The 18,650-nt window shown below is 41.5% G+C and overlaps 1 protein-coding gene across 5 annotated transcripts in view; it reads left to right on the forward strand.

Moving 5' to 3' along the window:
• NIN (ninein) overlaps positions 1-18,650 on the forward strand; it is an 86,383-nt gene that overhangs the window by 24,314 nt on the left and 43,419 nt on the right. For all 5 annotated transcript variants that reach the window (XM_019725670.2, XM_019725673.2, XM_019725676.2 and 2 more), the window contains exons 4-9: positions 11,204-11,243; positions 12,560-12,750; positions 16,604-16,750; positions 17,226-17,393; positions 18,006-18,142; positions 18,474-18,614. In XM_019725670.2, coding sequence (XP_019581229.2) covers positions 11,204-11,243; positions 12,560-12,750; positions 16,604-16,750; positions 17,226-17,393; positions 18,006-18,142; positions 18,474-18,614 — 824 coding nt within the window. The remainder of the gene's footprint in view (positions 1-11,203; positions 11,244-12,559; positions 12,751-16,603; positions 16,751-17,225; positions 17,394-18,005; positions 18,143-18,473; positions 18,615-18,650) is intronic.

Raw genomic sequence — 18,650 nt, forward strand, 5'->3', positions numbered from 1 at the left:
TCCAGTGAAGATTTACAGTTAAAAAAGTAAGACTTTGTTTTCATGTATAAATGAAAATAAGAGTTGAAGCCTGAGTCTGGGCAAAATCTTGCTGTTTGTGTCTTACTAAAAGGGTATGTTGGGAGAATCATTTCACCCCTGATGTATTTGAGTTCCCCTAACACCTCTAAAACCTTTCAGGTGTGACCTTTTGGCACTAAATATAGACGCTTTTGTGTTCTGCTACCCACCATCAGTAGAACAGCTAATAGAGGTGTGGAGAGGGTCATTTCTCTCTTTGTCTGTTCCCCACAAGGATTTTTCTGATTCAATGATAATAGTCCGTTATATCCCACCCCAAACAGCCTACAGGAGTACCGAGTACCACCATTTACTCTGTTTTTTTAAATTGCTGAATGTGTGACTCACACCAAACCTTATCCAGCTGCTCCTTGCTTAAAAGTTAAGTGTTTCATGAACTGAATTGACCTGTCCATTTTCAAATCGGTTCACCAATTTAAAAAATTAATAGCTTCACATGTGATGTTTTTGATGTTCCCGTTGGCAGTAAGAAGGGCCAATCCGAGCTTTGTGCTGTAACTGTGATCGTAGGTCATACTCATGGATACGTACAGTCTGGTGGCATAGTTTCATCAATATGTCAGTCTTACTGCATGCTGTTGTGTCAAGATAGCAGTCCTGTTTCCTGACCAGTTTCCATAGTAACCTCCGGAAGTTGGGGCCAACCTCCTTCAGTTGGCCAACAGAAGAAGTTCATGCTCCAGGCAGCATGGGCTTATGCTAGAAATACTCTCATCCCTTCTATGGAAGCTGTTTAGGGCTCCTCAGAGTGCTGGGTAATTTCCCCTATTCTAGGGTATCCCCCAAATGGGGACTGTGGGGAGGAAAAAATTCTCAGTGACCCGTGGGGTTTATTTATTATTAACCTTTAAAGAGTTCAGAATCTGTCAGGAGTTCTTTATTGTACAGTTGGCTACTTTTTCCTCCTTTTTGGTTGCCTAAGGCCCTTTTGTCTGCTGCCTTTAGGTGTTAAGAATTTATTTCTTGGGTGTGTTTGTTACCAGTGGCTCATAATTCATCTCATTGCCACTGGGCAGTATTGAAGGAGGAAGCAGGGCTGGGCCTCTCCCGGTGTGAATATTTCATAAGGAGCAGCAGTCAGATGGAGAGCTGGAGACAGGCCTTCTTGGCTTTTTTTTTAAAAGATTTTATTGGGGAAGGGGAACAGGACTTGATTGGGGAACAGTGTGTACTTCCAGGCCTTTTTTCCAAGTCAAGCTGTTGTCCTTTCAGTCTTAGTTGTGGAGGGCGCAGCTCAGCTCCAGGTCCAGTTGCCGTTTTCTGGTTGCAGGGGACACAGCCCACCATCCCTTGGGGGAGTCGAACCGGCAACCTTGTGGTTGAGAGGATGCGCTCCAACCAACTGAGCCATTCGGGAGACAGCTCAGCTCAAGGTGCCTGTTCAATCTTTAGTTGCAGGGGGCAGAGCCCACCATCCCTTGCGGGACTTGAGGAGTTGAACTGGCAACCTTGTGGTTGAGAGCCCACTGGCCCATGTGGGAATCGAAGCAGCAGCCTTCGGAGTTGGGCGCATAGGAGCTCTAACTGCCTGAGCCACCGGGCCGACCCCTTCTTGGTTTTGATTGTGAGTTTCCTCTGATTCCTGGATCCTGGCTCAGGGGAAGGTGAAATCCTGGCTTGCCTTTGGATTGCAGTTTCTCCTGCTCTCAGTCATGCCTGATTTTTCCTAAAGTGGACATTAGAGAATTTTGATGAAGACAAAAAGGACCTGTACCTGTTATGGGAAATTAAATGGAGGGGAAATCCTGCTACCCAACAGGAGACTCATTTTAGCTCTAGTGTGAATCAAATAAGTATGTCTTTTTCACCTGAGGACTTGTGGAGGGATGTGCAATGGAATGGAACGGTGTCACAGCGCCTATAAAAGCTGTCCTCGGGGCGGCTTGCTTCCTTCTAGGGACTCATCCTGTAAGGATATGTGAGCAGTCATCTGAAGGGATAAAACAATCACTCCTACCCCCTCCTTTTCTCTAGGGTTATTTCATAATAGGGGAGTTGCTACGGATTCATTCCGAGGCTCCGCGGTTAGTAGTTCAAAATGTTTTTCTGCATCTTTCTTTAGGCCTTCTCCATGCGTATAACAAAAATTATAGGTAATTCTTAGTAGTTATACTTCTTTACAGTCTACTTGTAACGCTACCCTTTCCCTCCCACCCAGGAAAACACAGAAATGCAGGCAAGTGAGAGTGATGCTATTATAGAGATTGCTTTCAAGCAACTAAATTTATTTTTAATGTAAGTCCCATGTGAAACTTCAGGCTTCATCAGTTACAGTGCCTTGGAACTCCTCTCATGATTGACTGTTCACAGTATACCAAGGTGACCTGGTGCTTTGGGTGAGACCCCCCCCCATTGTTACTATGGTGTAACAAATGCTCCACCACCCTGGGCTTCATTCCCTGAATAGATTATATGAGAATAAACCTTGTGATGAGGTGGTTTTTTTAATCTTGTTCTACTTTTGTTTCAGTTCATATATGTTAAAGCCCTAACGTAAATTGTAAACATTTTAATTATCTCCATCCTACGCCCTCCCTCCCAGCTTTCTCCAGGCAATTTTATTCTTATCTACTGAAACAGAAAAGATCTAACCTAGCTTTTAAGCATGCCTCGCCTACCAAGTTTAGTTCACAAGCCCAAGCCATTCCATGGGACCACTGTAATCTTGGTAAATTTTCAGCACTGAATTGTGAATTACAGAACTTCATTTGGAAACTGTGCTAATATGCTAATTCACAAGTGACAGGAAGGTCCCACTGTCAGGCTGAAATGTACATGCACCTTCCAATTTAGTATGTTTATCTGCAAATGGACCCCTTGGGAGTCTGACCTCTCATTCTGGAGGATATTGAAAGGAAAGTAGTGATTTTTTCTTTTTTTCACGGGATCATTTTCACTCAAGGCAATTCAATTGGACATTCTATTCTGAAGTAATCCAGACTAACAAAGGGCACATTCTTGATTCCAACGAAAGGTGTGACTAATGAGAAAGTTTTGGTTGTCATTGTTTTTGCTTTAGTTCATGAAGAAACAGAAGTGAGCTTTTAGATTCCAAAGATTACATTTCCCCCTTTTTGTATGCATATATACAATGGCTACTGAACAGACCTTGAATTTTTTGCTCACGGTTCTTCTAAGGCTAGGTGGAACGGGGTGAAAAAAACAGAACTAATTCTCAATTCTACTCTGCATTACCCAGACGTGGTAGGAATGGTTGTTCAATTAATACAATTGGGGCAGGGCCACTTTGCTTTCTGCCCTCATTGAAAACAGGGGACACCTTGTTAACTGTTTTCCTCCACAGGGAATAAATCGAGTCTCGTAAGATTCTTATCAAGAGCAAGAGGCTTTAAACAATTCTTTCTTCAACTGCAGACAATAATAGGGTAAGCCAAAACCGTGCAGTTTAACTGAGGACCTGAGAGAAAAGTTAAAGCCAATTGCTTCATTCGCCCAAGAATAGAGGAGCAAATCAAGTCTTTGCGGTTGGACTACGGGAGTGGGAGGATGGGAGATGGTGGTGGTTTAAAAACTTTTAAAGGATTGCTGATTTTACTACCCTACATAAAATCATATTTGAGAACTTTGCAGTTTAACTTCATGAATTCATTTACATTGTATAGAGTAAATATTGAATTCTGGAGCAAACTTCGTACTAACTGAGAAGTTCTGCTAAGAGCTTTTGCAGTTGAAATGTACCTATTTTCCCGTCACTCCCATGACATATTTTGTTCTAGTCTTTGACAAAGTAGGTAAGCAGTTTCATTACTGTTGCCGTTTATTTCCATCAAACAATATGACATCATCAGGATACATTTTTTATTAATGGAATTCCAGTGTTTCCCTTTATGTTTTTTAAGTCTTATTAGATTATCTGGCTGTTCCCAGAGATGAAACACTCATTTAAGATGCAATTGTAGATCCCTTGAAAGTGATATAGAGAAGCCCCTTCAAAGCCAGTGAGAGATCTCTCATTCTAACACAGACTGCAGCTTTCAGTCTTGAAGGCTTTCAGGCTTTGCTGTTCTGGTAAGTCTTCCTGATTTGATCCCAGAGGGAATTCCCCTGGAGTCCGCCCCCACCCCGACCTTCTTTCAGGTCAACAATTTCTAATATTTATTTTCTCACTAGAAAATAAAGCCCACAAATCAAAAATGGACAAGTTAATTTTAATGATAACAGTAACACTTTCCAAATATACCAGTAAGTGTTTTCCAAATGGAAAAGCAGTATTCACTATTTTTCAGGAGTAGCTTCATGAGCAAGATAGCATGAGCAGATATATGTGTGTGTGTGTGTGTGTGTGTGTGTGTATATCTATATATATCCCTTTTCTTTAAGGACTTTAAAATCCAGTGAACCAAAACCAGTCCCCAACCTTGGTAGGAGAGGCTTAAAGCTCAGACTCTTTTAAATTCAGCATTTCTTCAGACTGGCAATATACTGAAGACTTTTTGGCAATGTAGCACACTCATCTAAAAGTGTGTGTATTAAAAAAATTATACATTAATTCCTGTTACCCCCAACACTTTATTGTAACTTGTAATTGCTTTTAAAGATAAAGGGACTGATTTGCATTCTACTTGAGACAGCCCTGTCACTGAGCAGCTTGTCACTGGGTTCAGAATAGCCGGGGAGCTGGGCAGGCAGGCCCTCCGTGGCCCACTTTGCCTTCAAAGGCGGGATAGCGGGAAATGAACCAATCTCCCAGGAAGCATGTCCCTGTGGAAACAGTCGCCAGCCCTCCTGGGCACACTTAATTTCCAGTATCTGGCCAGGAGTGCGGGTATTATAAATATTGAAGACTGTTAAATAAGCCATAGATGCTGTATTTTTAAAGTCCTACAGTTTCAATCATAAGCATTCTCTTAAACTGACTTGGTTTTTTGTGTGTTTTTTTTTCCAGGGACTTCCTTTGCTTAGCTAAGGGTGCTGCTCTTGTAAAATGGACACTAGAGCTCAGTTTGTTTGGGAAGCTTTGTTATTCTAGTAAATTTCCTTCCTCTTCTCTTTGGGCTTGCAAGGCTTTCCCCTTTAGAAAAAAAGAAAAAAAATCTGCTTACGGTTGCTGAGATCAACTCAGCAACCTCTGCTGGGAAAGAATAGCCCCGTGTGTGCCCCCATAATCGTTTTAATTAGCCGTACATTCTGCAGGGCACAAGGTCTGCACTGGAGCAGATGGCTGGTGGGGGCTGTGACTGGGCTATTATGGGCAGGGGCCGGGCCAGGCCCACAGGCTGCAGATGCTGGCCTGGCCTCGGGGCTGGAAGCCCAGAAGCCAAGAGGCTCAAGCCATCTGCTCTGCAGTCCAGCAAAGCAGGTGTCCCTGCAAAGAAAGCATTCCTGAAAGCAGTGCTGCCTGTGCGGCCCACGTGTGTGGGGCACCCTTGTCCAGCTCTAGGACAACCAGAGAGCTAGCCACAATGGCCAGCATAACATTGAGATGCACAGCCCACAGGGTGGGTGTGGGGCTTCCTTTGTCTGCCTGAGGGGGTGAGGGCTGCCTTCTGTAGCAGCCATTTTGGGGCCAGTCAACCTCCGACCCTCTCCCCTCTGCCTGCTCTCAATGGGGCTGTTGGTCAGCACACTTGGCATAGTACTGTGGGAGCGCAGGCCACTCCTGCCAGCTGTCGCCACCCAGGGGACACTGTCCACCATGGGGAGGGCCCCTGGGGAGGATCTGCCCCTCAGTTGAATCAAAAGTTTATTGCTTCATCACAACTACCATGCTCCAAGCCGTCCTTTCTGCAACTCTCTTCTGGATTTGTTCTTAAAGCTGACACTGGTCTGCTGTTTGTTTCCTGTGTCTGCCCTTGTCCTAGTTTTGGACACCTAGGTAGAAGGAATAGTAATTATATTAAAATATGTATTATACTTACTTAACGGATACTTAGCACTTAATTTGTAGCAGTTACTATTTTAAATGCTTTCCAAATATTAGCACACCCTCTTGGGTAGGCATTGCTGTTCACTTAACCCATGAGGGAACTGAGGCACATTGGGAGTTAAATAATTTGGCCAAGGTTGCACATCTAGTAAGTGGTGGAGCTGAAATTGAACTTGGCAGTCTGGCTCTGGAGTCCAAACCCTTAACCACACCATTGTTCGGGCTGAAATACTAACAATAGCTAATAGTTCCTAAGTGCCAGGCATATGCTTTCATGGCTCCATTAGGTAGATATCTCCACTTTACAGATGAAGTAAGGGACTGAGGGGCTCCACAAAGTGGCAGAGCCAGACCTCACCCACACAGCTCCGCCAAACCCGTGTGCTCATGCATGCCACCATTTTGCCTTCAGAGTCGGGAGGAGTAGCTGACGTCCCTCAGAATGATTTTTTAAAATTTACTAATATCCATTCTTTCTCCAGTGAGAGGCTACGTAAGATTTCAAGGGACGAAATTAAAAATCCTTTTTTGTGAATTAGTATTGAGCACACATCCTAGCAATTGTCCCTCCCTTTCTCCACTACTTTCCCAGAGATTTTTGTGATTATCTCCCTTCCAGTGCTCATGGCTGATCTGTGGCTAGAGGCCACCTGCCAGGCTTTCACTGTGCTGGGTAAACCATCAGCAATTAAATGACCTTGTTCCAGAATGATGCCTCCTTTTATTGGTGGTGTTCCAGTAGCTGAATGATCTAATCCCCCAACCTTCTAACCTGCCTTCCCTTTCCTCTCCCCCTGCTTTTTAATTGGAACTACTGGCTCCAGGCAGTGAGAATGAAAATAAATGAGCTGTGAATGAATTAAATCCTCCCCCACCCTCCAACTGCAATTTAATAACAAATATTCAGCCACCATGTGCTTACCTCCCTCTTTATCTGAATGGCAAACTTCATCTACAATTGAGGTGGTCTTAGAATGAAAATGTAGCAATTCGCATAAGCTTGCTTCTCCTCCTAGCCTGGTGGGTCCTAGGTGGATCTGTGTTTCTTATACAGGGGTATGGGAGAAATGCGTGGGAAATTGGTATCCCTAGAGATTTTAAAACAAGTTATCTCTACTGCCACCACCCTTCCCCCTGTTTGTGTGAAATCATCTAAGCTGCTGGTGCTGCCTGGGATTTAGAAGCCTGAGGCGAGTGGGTTAGGTTGTCTCAAGAATGCCTCTTTTGGATGGTCGTGGTCACAGTCCCCAGTGTAGGTCTCTGATGAGTGTCCCTGATCTTTCTTTCCACATTCCGCTAAGCTGAGGAGGCATTGCCATCAGCAGCTCTCGCCCTCCTGAACAGCACTGGGCTTCCCTCCAAGCCTTGCCTCTCCGTACCAGGTCACAGTGCTGGAGGACACTGCAGACGGTGCAGGGGTATGTACCTGTAAGGAGGGGAGAGACGTTTCCCTTTCTCCACACTCCCAGGTCACAGGAAATTCATGTAGTGAGAATTTGAGGGCAGGTGGGCAAAAGAAATAGTGAAGTTGGACCTATTTATATTGCATAAACAACATTTATAGCAGTAAAGGAAATAAAATTGTTTCCCGTATTCCCTCAACCAACTCTATTTTATTATCTCTATTTCCTTCCAGTCTTTTTCTAATTGTATACATATTTCTGTTAGCGGTAATCATGGTGTAGATAGGATTTTTTTTTTTTTTTTTATTGGGGAACAGTGTGTTTCTCCAGGGCCCATCAGCTCCAAGTCATTGTCTTTCAGTCTAGTTGTGGAGGGCGCAATCGCTGTTTTCAACCTTTAGTTGCAGGGGGCACAGCCCACCATCCCACGCGGGAATTGAACCAGCAACCTTGTTGTTGAGAGCTTGCGCTCTAACCAACTGAACCATCCGGCCACCCAGGATTTTTGTTATATTGTCTTTCATTGAACATTTTATAAGATGTTTTTCCACAGGCCTACATGGTTTTGTAATTATGCTTTTAATGACTACATTATGATGTGTCATTATACTTTTATACCCCGTTGTTGAATACTTAAATTGTTTTCAATACTCATAAAAATGCTAAATGTACATATTTATGTGTATATATTTATTCTTTCTTTGATTTTATTGCCATCGGAAATCAGATGAAATTATTGGTTCAAAGACCATAAATATTTAATGGGTTTTGATACATTAAGCCATTTTCTTTACTAAAAAGGTAATATCCATTTACATTGCTACCAGTAACACATAAACAGGCCTATTTTAAATCATAACCTTAATGGTAATAGGATTCATATCTTAAATACTTTGCTAATTTAAAGGGAACAAAGTGATTTTTTGGTTTTCATTTATACTTCTTTGATTGCTGTTGAAATGAATCTTTCCCTGTATTTGTTTAATTGTGTTGCCTCTTGAGCCAATTGCCTGTTTATATTCTTTGCATATTTCCTGGAGACTTGGCATTTTTCTTATAAATTGATATGAATAACTGATAACTCCCTAGGGCCACCCAAATTAATGCTTTAAGTTTAAACATGGTAATGAAAAAAAATGCAAACATAAATATAGTACGTGCTACATAAACACATGTCCAATAAAAATAATATGTTTTATAGTGTTTATTATGTGCTAGGCATAATTCTAAGCATTTTAGCCTGCTCTGTGAAATATATATTACTTTATTCCCATTTTATAGATTGAGAAACTGAGGTTAAGAAACTGTCCACACCCAACCTGGTAGGTAAGCCAGGATTTGGAGCCTGGCAGTCTGCCTCCCATGTCTGTGCTGTAACCCCCACACTCACTCTCTTATCAGTTAGGGGTGCGAATTAGGAAAAGAGGGCAGCAGAGAAGTACTGCTCTGGGGACTGAACCAGACACCCGCAGCCAGTCCCAGGAACTCGGGAGATGTTGGCTACAGTATATTGTGGCCTCTTCTTCCTCTGAACTAATTGCTCATTATTGTAAAATGAATTGAGAAGTGAGCAAATGTAAGAAATAAACTTTTATGTAGCAAGATACATACCTTGCTGCTTTAGGAATTGTTACCAAGTTTTTGAAGGTATGTGTTTGCATTTTTCTAACTGTCTCCCAGCAGGGGCTCCCTTTATTGTTCAGTGGTATGGAGCCCAGTGACATGTGTTCTCTGGCCTTTTGTCCTGTCAGCTTGTGCTGTGAAAAATCATCCCCTGCTTGTAATATGGTAGGTTTTATTTTGACCAAATGGTTCTTAGATCACAGTAACCTATTTTGTTTCTTTTAGGTGGACTTAATGGATTTCATTTTAGGGTGTTTCCAACTTACATGTTGAATAATGAGCTTCCACATTTGAGGTGCCAAAGTAGTATGAGCATTTAAATTATTTGCTCTGTTGGATGAGGAAATAAAGATGAAGGAACAGACAGGCAAGATGCTTTTATTAGCGGGGCTTTATTGATTTAAGACTTTCTATATAAAAACAGTTCACTTCTACCCAGAAACAATAATGTAAGAAAATCTATGGAGGAGTATTTACTGCACTGCTCCCTCCCCACCCCCACCATGCCTTCCTTTATGTGGAAATATGGGCAAATAAAATTGTAATCACAAACAAGCAAAAATCATACTGTGCACTAATTCAGTTCCCACAGATACCATGTATTAGTAACTTTACCGTGTGTTAGTAACTTTCGATTGTAATCTGAGATGTAGTGAATTTACACATTTTGAGTTACAGCCTTTTATGTCTTGTCTGTATGGTAAGAAGAATCCATCTCAGCATTGTCAGTTTGTGGTTTCAGTTTAGTGTGGCAAAACTCGGTGAACTCTCTCACTTGGTGCTATCTTCAGTATCTAAGTAAAATATAGAACCGTGAAACCCTGGTAGATGGTGGTTCTTCAGTTACAAGGAGAGGACGAGAGTAGAGGAGCTTAGGTTGCCTGAGAGAAGAACTTCAACTCATATCAACTTGAAGAAACTACTGAAAGTTGACGTCTAATCTAAGAATTTTAGGTGGCACACCTTCTGCCATGAGGAATCCAAGGTCTGGAGAAAGGAAGTAATGAGGTTCATTTTCCTGTTGCATTTACTTCAGGATTCTAAGAAATCAGTTCAGCCATCACAGAGAATGGGTTGGTTATTTGTTGTCAAAGGCAGCTTCATTCATAAAATTGGCTCTTTTTGAGATAGCAGCTGGATTTTTAATGGGGAAATACACCTTTTCTCAACAGGGTTTCCTGTGATGGTTGTCGAACCTTTCAACAGGAGTGATTAGGAAGCCTTCTTGTGGGGCCAAAGGCCACTGCGGACCCACTTCTTGCCACTGGTTGAAGCAGACATGTGCCTGCTTGACCAGTGGAGCAAGACATGGATTTTGGTTCTGACTTGTGTCATTGGCTGGGTGCTTTTGTGCACTAACACAAACCACAACTGTATGCTGTGACTTGGAAAAGGCCCAGTAGTAACATAGCATGATAAGGGGGCACAATGGCCCAGATAAATGTCACTGCTTTTAATGTAATTTACCAGTAATGTATATTTTATTTAACTTGAGCTTTCTAGCCTACCTGTTTTGGGTTGCCTCTCTATGACTTCACTTTGCTCTTTCTTGCTTCCACGGTTCAGCGAACAGTAATGCTCCTTTCTTTTCACTTGGCTGTCTTCTGCTCATCCTTCAGATCTCAGTGTAGACCTTCTTTCAGAAAGTCTATTCTGATCTCTGCAGGATCCCATTTACATACCCTCATGAGCATCTTGAACTTCCCCACCTTAGCACTTAATACACTATAATATTGTACTTCCTGTTTTGTTTTGTCTGCATGCCTCCATTAGCATATAAACTTCTCGAGGCAAGAAATATGTTTGTCTTGTTCATACTTGTGTCCCAATGATATAGTGTGATGCCTGGCAACCAATAAACATTTATTGAAGAGCGAATTCATAAATGCATGCATACAAACCCTTGTTGGTTGATGGATTCTGAATATTTGCTCTGGCTTGGTTTTATTGGTTCTGATAGGTTTCGCTGTTGAGTAAGTGACCTCACCAATGTGAAAGGCAAATCCTTGGTGAAATAACTGCAGAAGGCTCTATGTAGTATTTCTTAGGAGTCTCCTCTCGATTGGCTGCTTGACTAATGAGAAAGCACTAGAGGGTCCTGAACTGTGTGACTCACTCAGATGATGATTTCAGAGCAGAGAGTGATCTGGTCTTGGAAAAACTGAGTAAATCCTAAAGCACACTAATCTTTTTCTCTTGCCTTCCGTAGCACTGGAAGACGCCACACAGTGAGGAGTATGAAGCGGAAGGTAGGAACTGAGTGTGGGTCGGGGCCTATCTGGAGGGAGGGACAGCCATTCACAGGGCACATTGCACACCCGCCTTGCTCCATCTCTTAGCCTTCTTATAGCCTTGCATGCTGGGGGCTACGAAGTAACTTTAAGAACAACAGCAACAAAAAAATTCATTCCCAATTGATAGCTCCTAGTTTTAAAACCCTAACATTTAACATCATGCAAGATATGGTAACTGAGATGTAGATTTTCACTTATGGGTCAATTACTCTCTTATATTGACTTTGAAATTAATCTGTGAACAGCCCTAAATTAATTCGTGACTATCTCTTGACAAATTTTCTATGTATTGAAGAAGCATCAAAACATGTTGATCTTCTGGCCAACAGATGGCACTGTGGTTCAGTGGACAGACCCTCAGCTGGCTTCACAGCCCACCCTGGGTTAACTGTGCTTAAGTCTATTTGTAACTTGTTCTCTAGGTCTCCAACCTGGAAAGACACAGCAGTAATGGGCTTAATTGCGTCAATAAATAGCAGGGGTAGCACTAAATGCTCTTCCCAGGCAGACAAAATTGTGCCAGTAATTATCTCATGTTTAAGGAATAATTTTACAGAATCTCTGGTAGGTAAGTGGAAAATTGAACTAGAATTGAGAACTTTTAATGGAAGATAAATCAATTTTGATTTTAAAACGCATAGTTTGATCCTCAAGTCTTCAAATAGACCTTATCCTTAACGTATAGATAATTAGTAACTTGCAGCTTACGACCATTTATTCTTTCACACTGGATTGTTCTCAGGTCAGGATAGTCACATGTGCAAAGATTAGAGAGCAGGCTAATCTTGAGACTTTTCTGATTATTTTACGATATTTATCGTGACATTATTTTCTTTTCAATGAAAGCAGTCCTTGTGCTCGGACTAGAAAGAAAGCAGAGATAACAAAGTCTGGTAGCTCTAATGGAGGCGTATTAAGCTCTTTGGAACGCCTCTCAACCAGCCTTCTCTTCCGATCACACCAAAGCCTAAGCCTGTGCATGTTTTCAGTTGGAATAAAACAAGACTAAAATCTTGGCATGACCGCAGAGGAGATATTTCTTACACGGGTATGACTGCCAGTGAACAAATAAGTGCCTGTTCGCTCTAGTAGCAGCCTAAGAACCTATGGTTCCATTTCATTTGAACTTCAGAATCATATCAAAATGGAATCAACATTTATAGTCTTTGTCTTACAGTATTTACTTTCAAAAAGCACATTTTTCTTTGAGAATAGGTCTCTCTCTCTTTGCAATCCCTCTGGAGACAACGCACTATGTGCTTTTACTTCAGGCCAGTTAAAATTTTGGAATCCAGATGATTTGAATGCCTCCCAAAGTGGGCCTTCCCCTCCCCAAGACTGGATAGAAGAGAAACTGCAGGAGGTTTGTGAAGATTTGGGGATTACCCGTGATGGTCACCTGAACCGAAAGAAGCTGGTCTCCATCTGCGAGCAGTATGGTTTGCAGAATGTCGATGGAGAGGTAAGCCTGGCATCCTATTTTTATTCAGGAATAATAATCATGATAAAAGATAAACTGGCCACAGGCTAGGAACAGCCATATATTGGCCCCCTGCAGCATGTTCTAGAGACTCCATTCTCTTTTTCTCCTAGGAAGTCAGCCATGAAATTCTGTCTTTGAGGAGCTCATGTGTTGTAAAAAAGAAAAATGGACAATAGCTGGCACTTACTAGTGCTAAGCACTTTGCCCCCCATTATTATCACATTAGCTCAGTGCAACCATGATGTCAGATACATTTGTAGACGTGGCGTTCCAAATATGAATGTGGGAAAGATATAGAGGAAGGACTAAGCAGAGAATTCAGTAGATTTGAGTTGGAGGAATATTTTGAAGGCCAGGCAGATGAGTTTTAAGTTTTTAAGAGAAGATCTCAATATCATCCCTGGGTTTTTCAGAAAACTGACTAATATATAGGAAAAACTGACTTGCTGAGGATGGCCTGGGCTTCTTTTATGGGGCATGTTGTATAAAGAGAGCCTCTGGTTAGGAGACCAGCCAGGAGCCATCACAACATTCCAGTCGTGAGGAAATGGAAAAGGGTAGGTTGGTGGTTTCGAAGATACGCAGAAGAGTCTTGAAGGAGCCCCCCAAAGACTCTTGCTTGGTACAATTCTGAGCTTTACGTTTTCTGAAAAATTAAGTGGGGAACAGGCAGGACCGGGCACATGAATAGTCATGAAATGTAAGAATATAAATGATTCCAAGATATGTCTTTCAAAGAGCCGAAAATAAGGGACTTAGAGGTTAGGGCTACAGTTGCAGCTTTGGGAATCTTTGATTATAATGATATTTTAAACCATGCTTTCTGTTTGCTCAGGGGATAAGTGGTATTATTTTTCTAAACCAGAAAGAGCTTTATCATCAAAAGCTTCCAAGTAGCCTGGCTTGCAAAAACATTTTTTTTACCCCTTCTTCCTTGTATATGTGACCTTTGTATAGCTTTTGACTACTTTTCATGGCTTGGTGTTCATTTATTCTTCAATGGTGGCTGTGGAGTCATAAAGTTGAATGCATCCTCCTAAATTATAAACCAGTGCAGTATGTAGAACCTTGGGTTGTTTTTGCCAAGAAATATTGCACAAACTTGGATTATTTATCTAAGAACAACTCTTGGAATGAACTGTAATCATTTGCGGGGAGTTTCATCTTTTGTGGTGGAGTTTCCAGAACCTGGGAAAAAGAAGTAACACATTTAGTTATTTTCCTATGATCTAAAGATGAGTAAAGGATTGCTTATGGTATATAGCTTTTATTTAATGTCCCCCAACCCTCCCAAAAAATCATGAAATATTATAGTACTTTGTATTATTAGCTCTGGACCACAGAAGAGCTGAAAGTTCAAGATGATCTCATCAAGATACATTTTGGAATCTTAGAATTTTACAACTGAAAGCAATTTTAGATTTAGTCACCCTCTCTTTTCATAGATAAAGAGAGTGAGATCACTGCTGCTTGTTGCCCTTCCCATGAAGGGGTAGCTGGAGTCGCTGTGTTAGAGCTGTAACTAGTACTCTGCTTTCCAAAAGCAAGGACATCTGTAGGGCGGGGATGGCAAACTGTCACCCTAGTTGCCAAATATAGCCCAAAGGCTATTTTATTTGGCCTGTCCAATGTTTAAAAAATCGAACTTCTTGCTGCACTTTTGAAAACCAGGACATTTTTCTAAAAATCAGAAGATTTGGCTCCATTTTGCTGGCAGCGAGAAGTGCCTAGCTCCTTTGGACATGACAGTGCCCACATGCGTTCAGTTCACTGCTTTAAGTGGCACTGCTTTCTAAGGTCTCAGGACCATCCTGCCCCATGTATTTACATCGCCTTCCTGGCCTCTCTGGATATTTGGGTTCATGGTCCCTACTCTAGTGCATTATTTTGCAACTTTCTTATTGGGAAATCAACCATCCAAAGACCTGGCTGGTGTATCATGGGGAGTAAGAATATCCTCAAGGTTCTGGGTTTGGCTCCTGCACAGGCTGCAGGGGTGCCCCTGTTGCTTATTTGACTTACATTCCTTTCAGCCTAACCCTGCTCATCCACCCTCTTCTGCATCCACATCCTTTTTATTCACCACTTGCCTACAACCCCACATGCAATAACTGGCAAGACCCGCTCGCTCTACCATTTTGAGTGGATGAGGTGATGGGTGTTTAGGTGGTCTGGAAGCTGTGCGTTGATTTGGCCAGGGTCACAAGCCCAAGCAGTGTGGAGCTAAGATTAGAGCCAAAACATGCTTATTAACTAAAGTCAGCACACCTGGATTTTACTGTGACTTCTGGTTTAATGATCCTGAAAGCCTAGTCCTCGATGGGAGTGTTTTTTTGGTTGATAAGACTGAGACACTAAGGGATCTTGATGTCAGAATCTTGCCCACAATGCCTTTTCATTGGTTTCATTACACAATTCTCTGTTAGGAACTGTTGCTTCTGCCAAAGATTTCCATTCTTTAGAATGGTTTTCTTGTTTTAGAGTCCTCTCCAGAGGAAGGGGTATAAACATAAGAATAGAGACAGATGTTTCCTTTTGAATATGAATTGGAAAAAAAAACGTTTGAGACAAAGGAAATGCCTCCAGCACTTCACGAAGAATAAAACCAAGAATTCTGAGGTGACACGAATCCTAGCAATACTCCAGACTTACAAAATGAATATTGAAAATTTGATGATGTCTTATAAAGAGGTCTTTCTTAGAATGGACCCAATTAATTGTAAGCTCTAATGCAACAAGCGTAGATGTGTTGTTTATTTTATTTCCTTGTTACTTAGCAACATGCGCATCACCTGAGAGCTTGCCAGAAATGTAGAATCTCAGGCCCCATTCCCAGATTAAACTGTATCAGAGTCTGCATTTTAACAAGACCGTTGGGTGATTTCTGTCTTGTACATTGGAGACCCGTCCATATAGAACAATTTTAGCCCCCCAAATAAAGAGGAATATTACTGCCAGGAGGAAGGAGGTCTTTGCCTTCCCTCCCTGTTTTGTGGTGTCAATGATTCATCTGCTTTAATTCCCCTTTCCATTCCTCTCTTGAGCTAAGGAACAAACCATCTCCTAGGCAAGCCTCTAGAAGGGACTGTAGTCCAGTCTCCCCTTCCCCAATTATATGATGAGGACTACTTGGTTGCTGTCAGAGGGTACAAAATAGCCAGGCAAAATTCCTTTCTCTTGACATCTTTTGGAACCCTCTATTGCATGCACACAAAATCCTTTTTATCTAATTTTTGTTTCTCCTGTACTAAAGCATTAAAACAAATAAAAACCCAAAACACACAGTATTGTTCTAAGTAACATTCTAAATCCCAAGTCATGGGTTTCAGACCCACACTCTTAGATCATTGCGATCTGTCCCAGACTAAATTCTGCTGTGCTAACACACCAATTTCAAAAATTCAATATAAACACAATATCGTAGAGTCACCACAGTATAATGGCTCAATTAATGTCCAACTAATTTTTACTGTTACAACACTGGGAAACTGTATCTTTATATTTTTAAGTAATGTTTTACTTTGTGAGAAGAATGTGTAGTAACATTAGAGATTACCTGTTCTACGAGTGTGAGTAAAAGAGAAAAACAGTTAATTGCTAGACTGTGAAAGATTATGAAGATGTTGAAAATGGACTTTTCCGTTTGTGTGAGATGGAAGGACGTATTACTGGAAAGGAAAATAAATTCAGTGAAATGAGAATAAAAGGACATGTTATATTTCTGGAGTCCTGGGGTTCAACAGTGGTGCCACTTTCTATTGGCCAGAAGTGTACTTTGGGCCTTGTGTTATTTTGAGTGAAATATTTAAAATACATGGTTCCCCTTCTCTAGATGCTTGAGGAAGTCTTCCATAATCTTGATCCTGATGGTACAATGAGTGTAGAAGATTTTTTCTATGGCTTGTTCAAAAATGGAAAATCCCTTACACCATCAGCATCTACTCCATATAGACAATTGAAAAGGCACCTCTCCATGCAGGTAAGAAATAAATAGGAAGTGGTTTCTTTAGAAGTAGAAGTTAAACCATTTGAATAATTTCTAATGACTTAATCTGTTGTTTTAAGAAAAATACTAAGGAGAAAGAGAAGCAAAAAAGAAAAGAAAAAGAAAGACTAAACCATTGGGAAAGAAAAGTTGGGTTTTGAGAAATAACTATGAATTAGAGAGTGGGAAGATTATTACTAATGCCTGTTAATGTTAGCTGAAGAAGAACCCTGGTGCTAAGTAGAGACACATCTCATTAATGTCAATCAGCTCTCTACCAGATCAATCCTTGATAAGCTTTGCATTCTTGACTCACTTGGGAAAAGGAGATCCAAGGGATTGCATGACATTTTTCTGGCAGTGTAAGTTAAAGAAATGTGCCTCTGCTCCTTGTGGTCGGGATTGACTAATTTTTGGTCTTGACCAAAATCTTGTTGAAATGCCTGCTCAAATCTCTTTCTTCTTCCAGTCTTTCGATGAGAGTGGACGGCGTACCACAACCCCATCGGCGATGACGAGTACCATTGGCTTTCGGGTCTTCTCCTGCTTGGATGATGGGATGGGCTATGCATCAGTGGAGCGAATACTCGACACCTGGCAGGAAGAGGGCATTGAGAACAGCCAGGAAATTCTGAAGGTGTGGCAGCTAAAGTGGGAGAAAAATGAGAAATCGGGGAAGAGTTGAAAAATTCCAGTGTTTTTTTTTCTTCTTTTTTTTCAGAAAACGTCTTTCTTTTTTTTTCTTTAATTAAAGTTTATTGGGGTGATAATTGTTAGTAAAGTTACATAGATTTCAGGTGCACAATTCTGTATTACATCATCTATAATTCCAGGTTTTTTGTTTTGGTTTTTATTGAAACTGTGACTTGATTTGATTTCTCCTTAACGATTCTTCTATTCACAAGACCTCAAAGATAAGAAGTAACTTTTCCTACTCCCTTTAAGCAGGAGTCTACTTTCCTTTTTTTTTAACCCCTCCATTACTGACAAGCGAAATGCTCTTAACTGATCTCTAGTTGGTAAAGATTAGAATTATACCACTGTGTTTATTTAAAGTTCCAGGTAGCATTTCCTTAAAGAGACGCTAGTTATGTTCTGGATTTAAGAGTGCTCCTTAGCAATCACTAAGGAAATGTAATCATCCATCTTCTAGACTGTAAAATTCAGTTCTATACATTTGTTAGCATTCCCATTTTCTGCTTTCAGAGGATAGAACTTGTGATTGTCTTGAATTTGTTCTGATTTCTAGGCCTTGGATTTCAGCCTTGATGGAAACATCAACTTGACAGAATTGACACTGGCTCTTGAAAATGAACTTTTGGTCACCAAGAATGGCGTTCACCAGGCAGCTCTGGCCAGCTTTAAAGCTGAAATCCGGCAGTTGCTGTGAGTTGGGGGGAAGGATCACCTCTTCCATTCCCTTTTCTGCTTGTTCCTCAGGTCACTCAGATGCCTGTGACACACACTCTTTTACTCTCTATGCAAATGTGGTTAATCTCCTATCATCCCTTTACTGTGAAAATGAGGTAGAGCTTAGACTTGCATGTAGATTTTTAAAGGGAGCTGTGGAATGTCTGTGTTGGAAGGGTTTGGTTGTCTTGGTTTTGTGTTTGTATTGAAGCAAGCCAGATGAGAGCTTTTTTTGGGGGGGGAGGGGAGGGAGTCTACTTGTTGCTGAGAGACGTTTCCCTTTCACTCGATTTATTTCTGATTCTAGGGAGCGAGTTGATCAAGTGGTCAGAGAAAAAGAGAAGCTACGGTCAGATCTGGACAAAGCTGAGAAGCTGAAGTCGCTAATGGCCTCAGAGGTGGATGATCACCATGCAGCCATAGAGCGACGGAATGAGTACAATCTCAGGTGCGATTGGTAGCGCCAGGCCCCTGCTTTCCCACC

The sequence above is a fragment of the Rhinolophus sinicus genome, linkage group LG03, assembly GCF_036562045.2.
Source record: "Rhinolophus sinicus isolate RSC01 linkage group LG03, ASM3656204v1, whole genome shotgun sequence".
In the NCBI taxonomy this organism is placed as follows: Eukaryota; Metazoa; Chordata; class Mammalia; order Chiroptera; family Rhinolophidae; genus Rhinolophus; species Rhinolophus sinicus.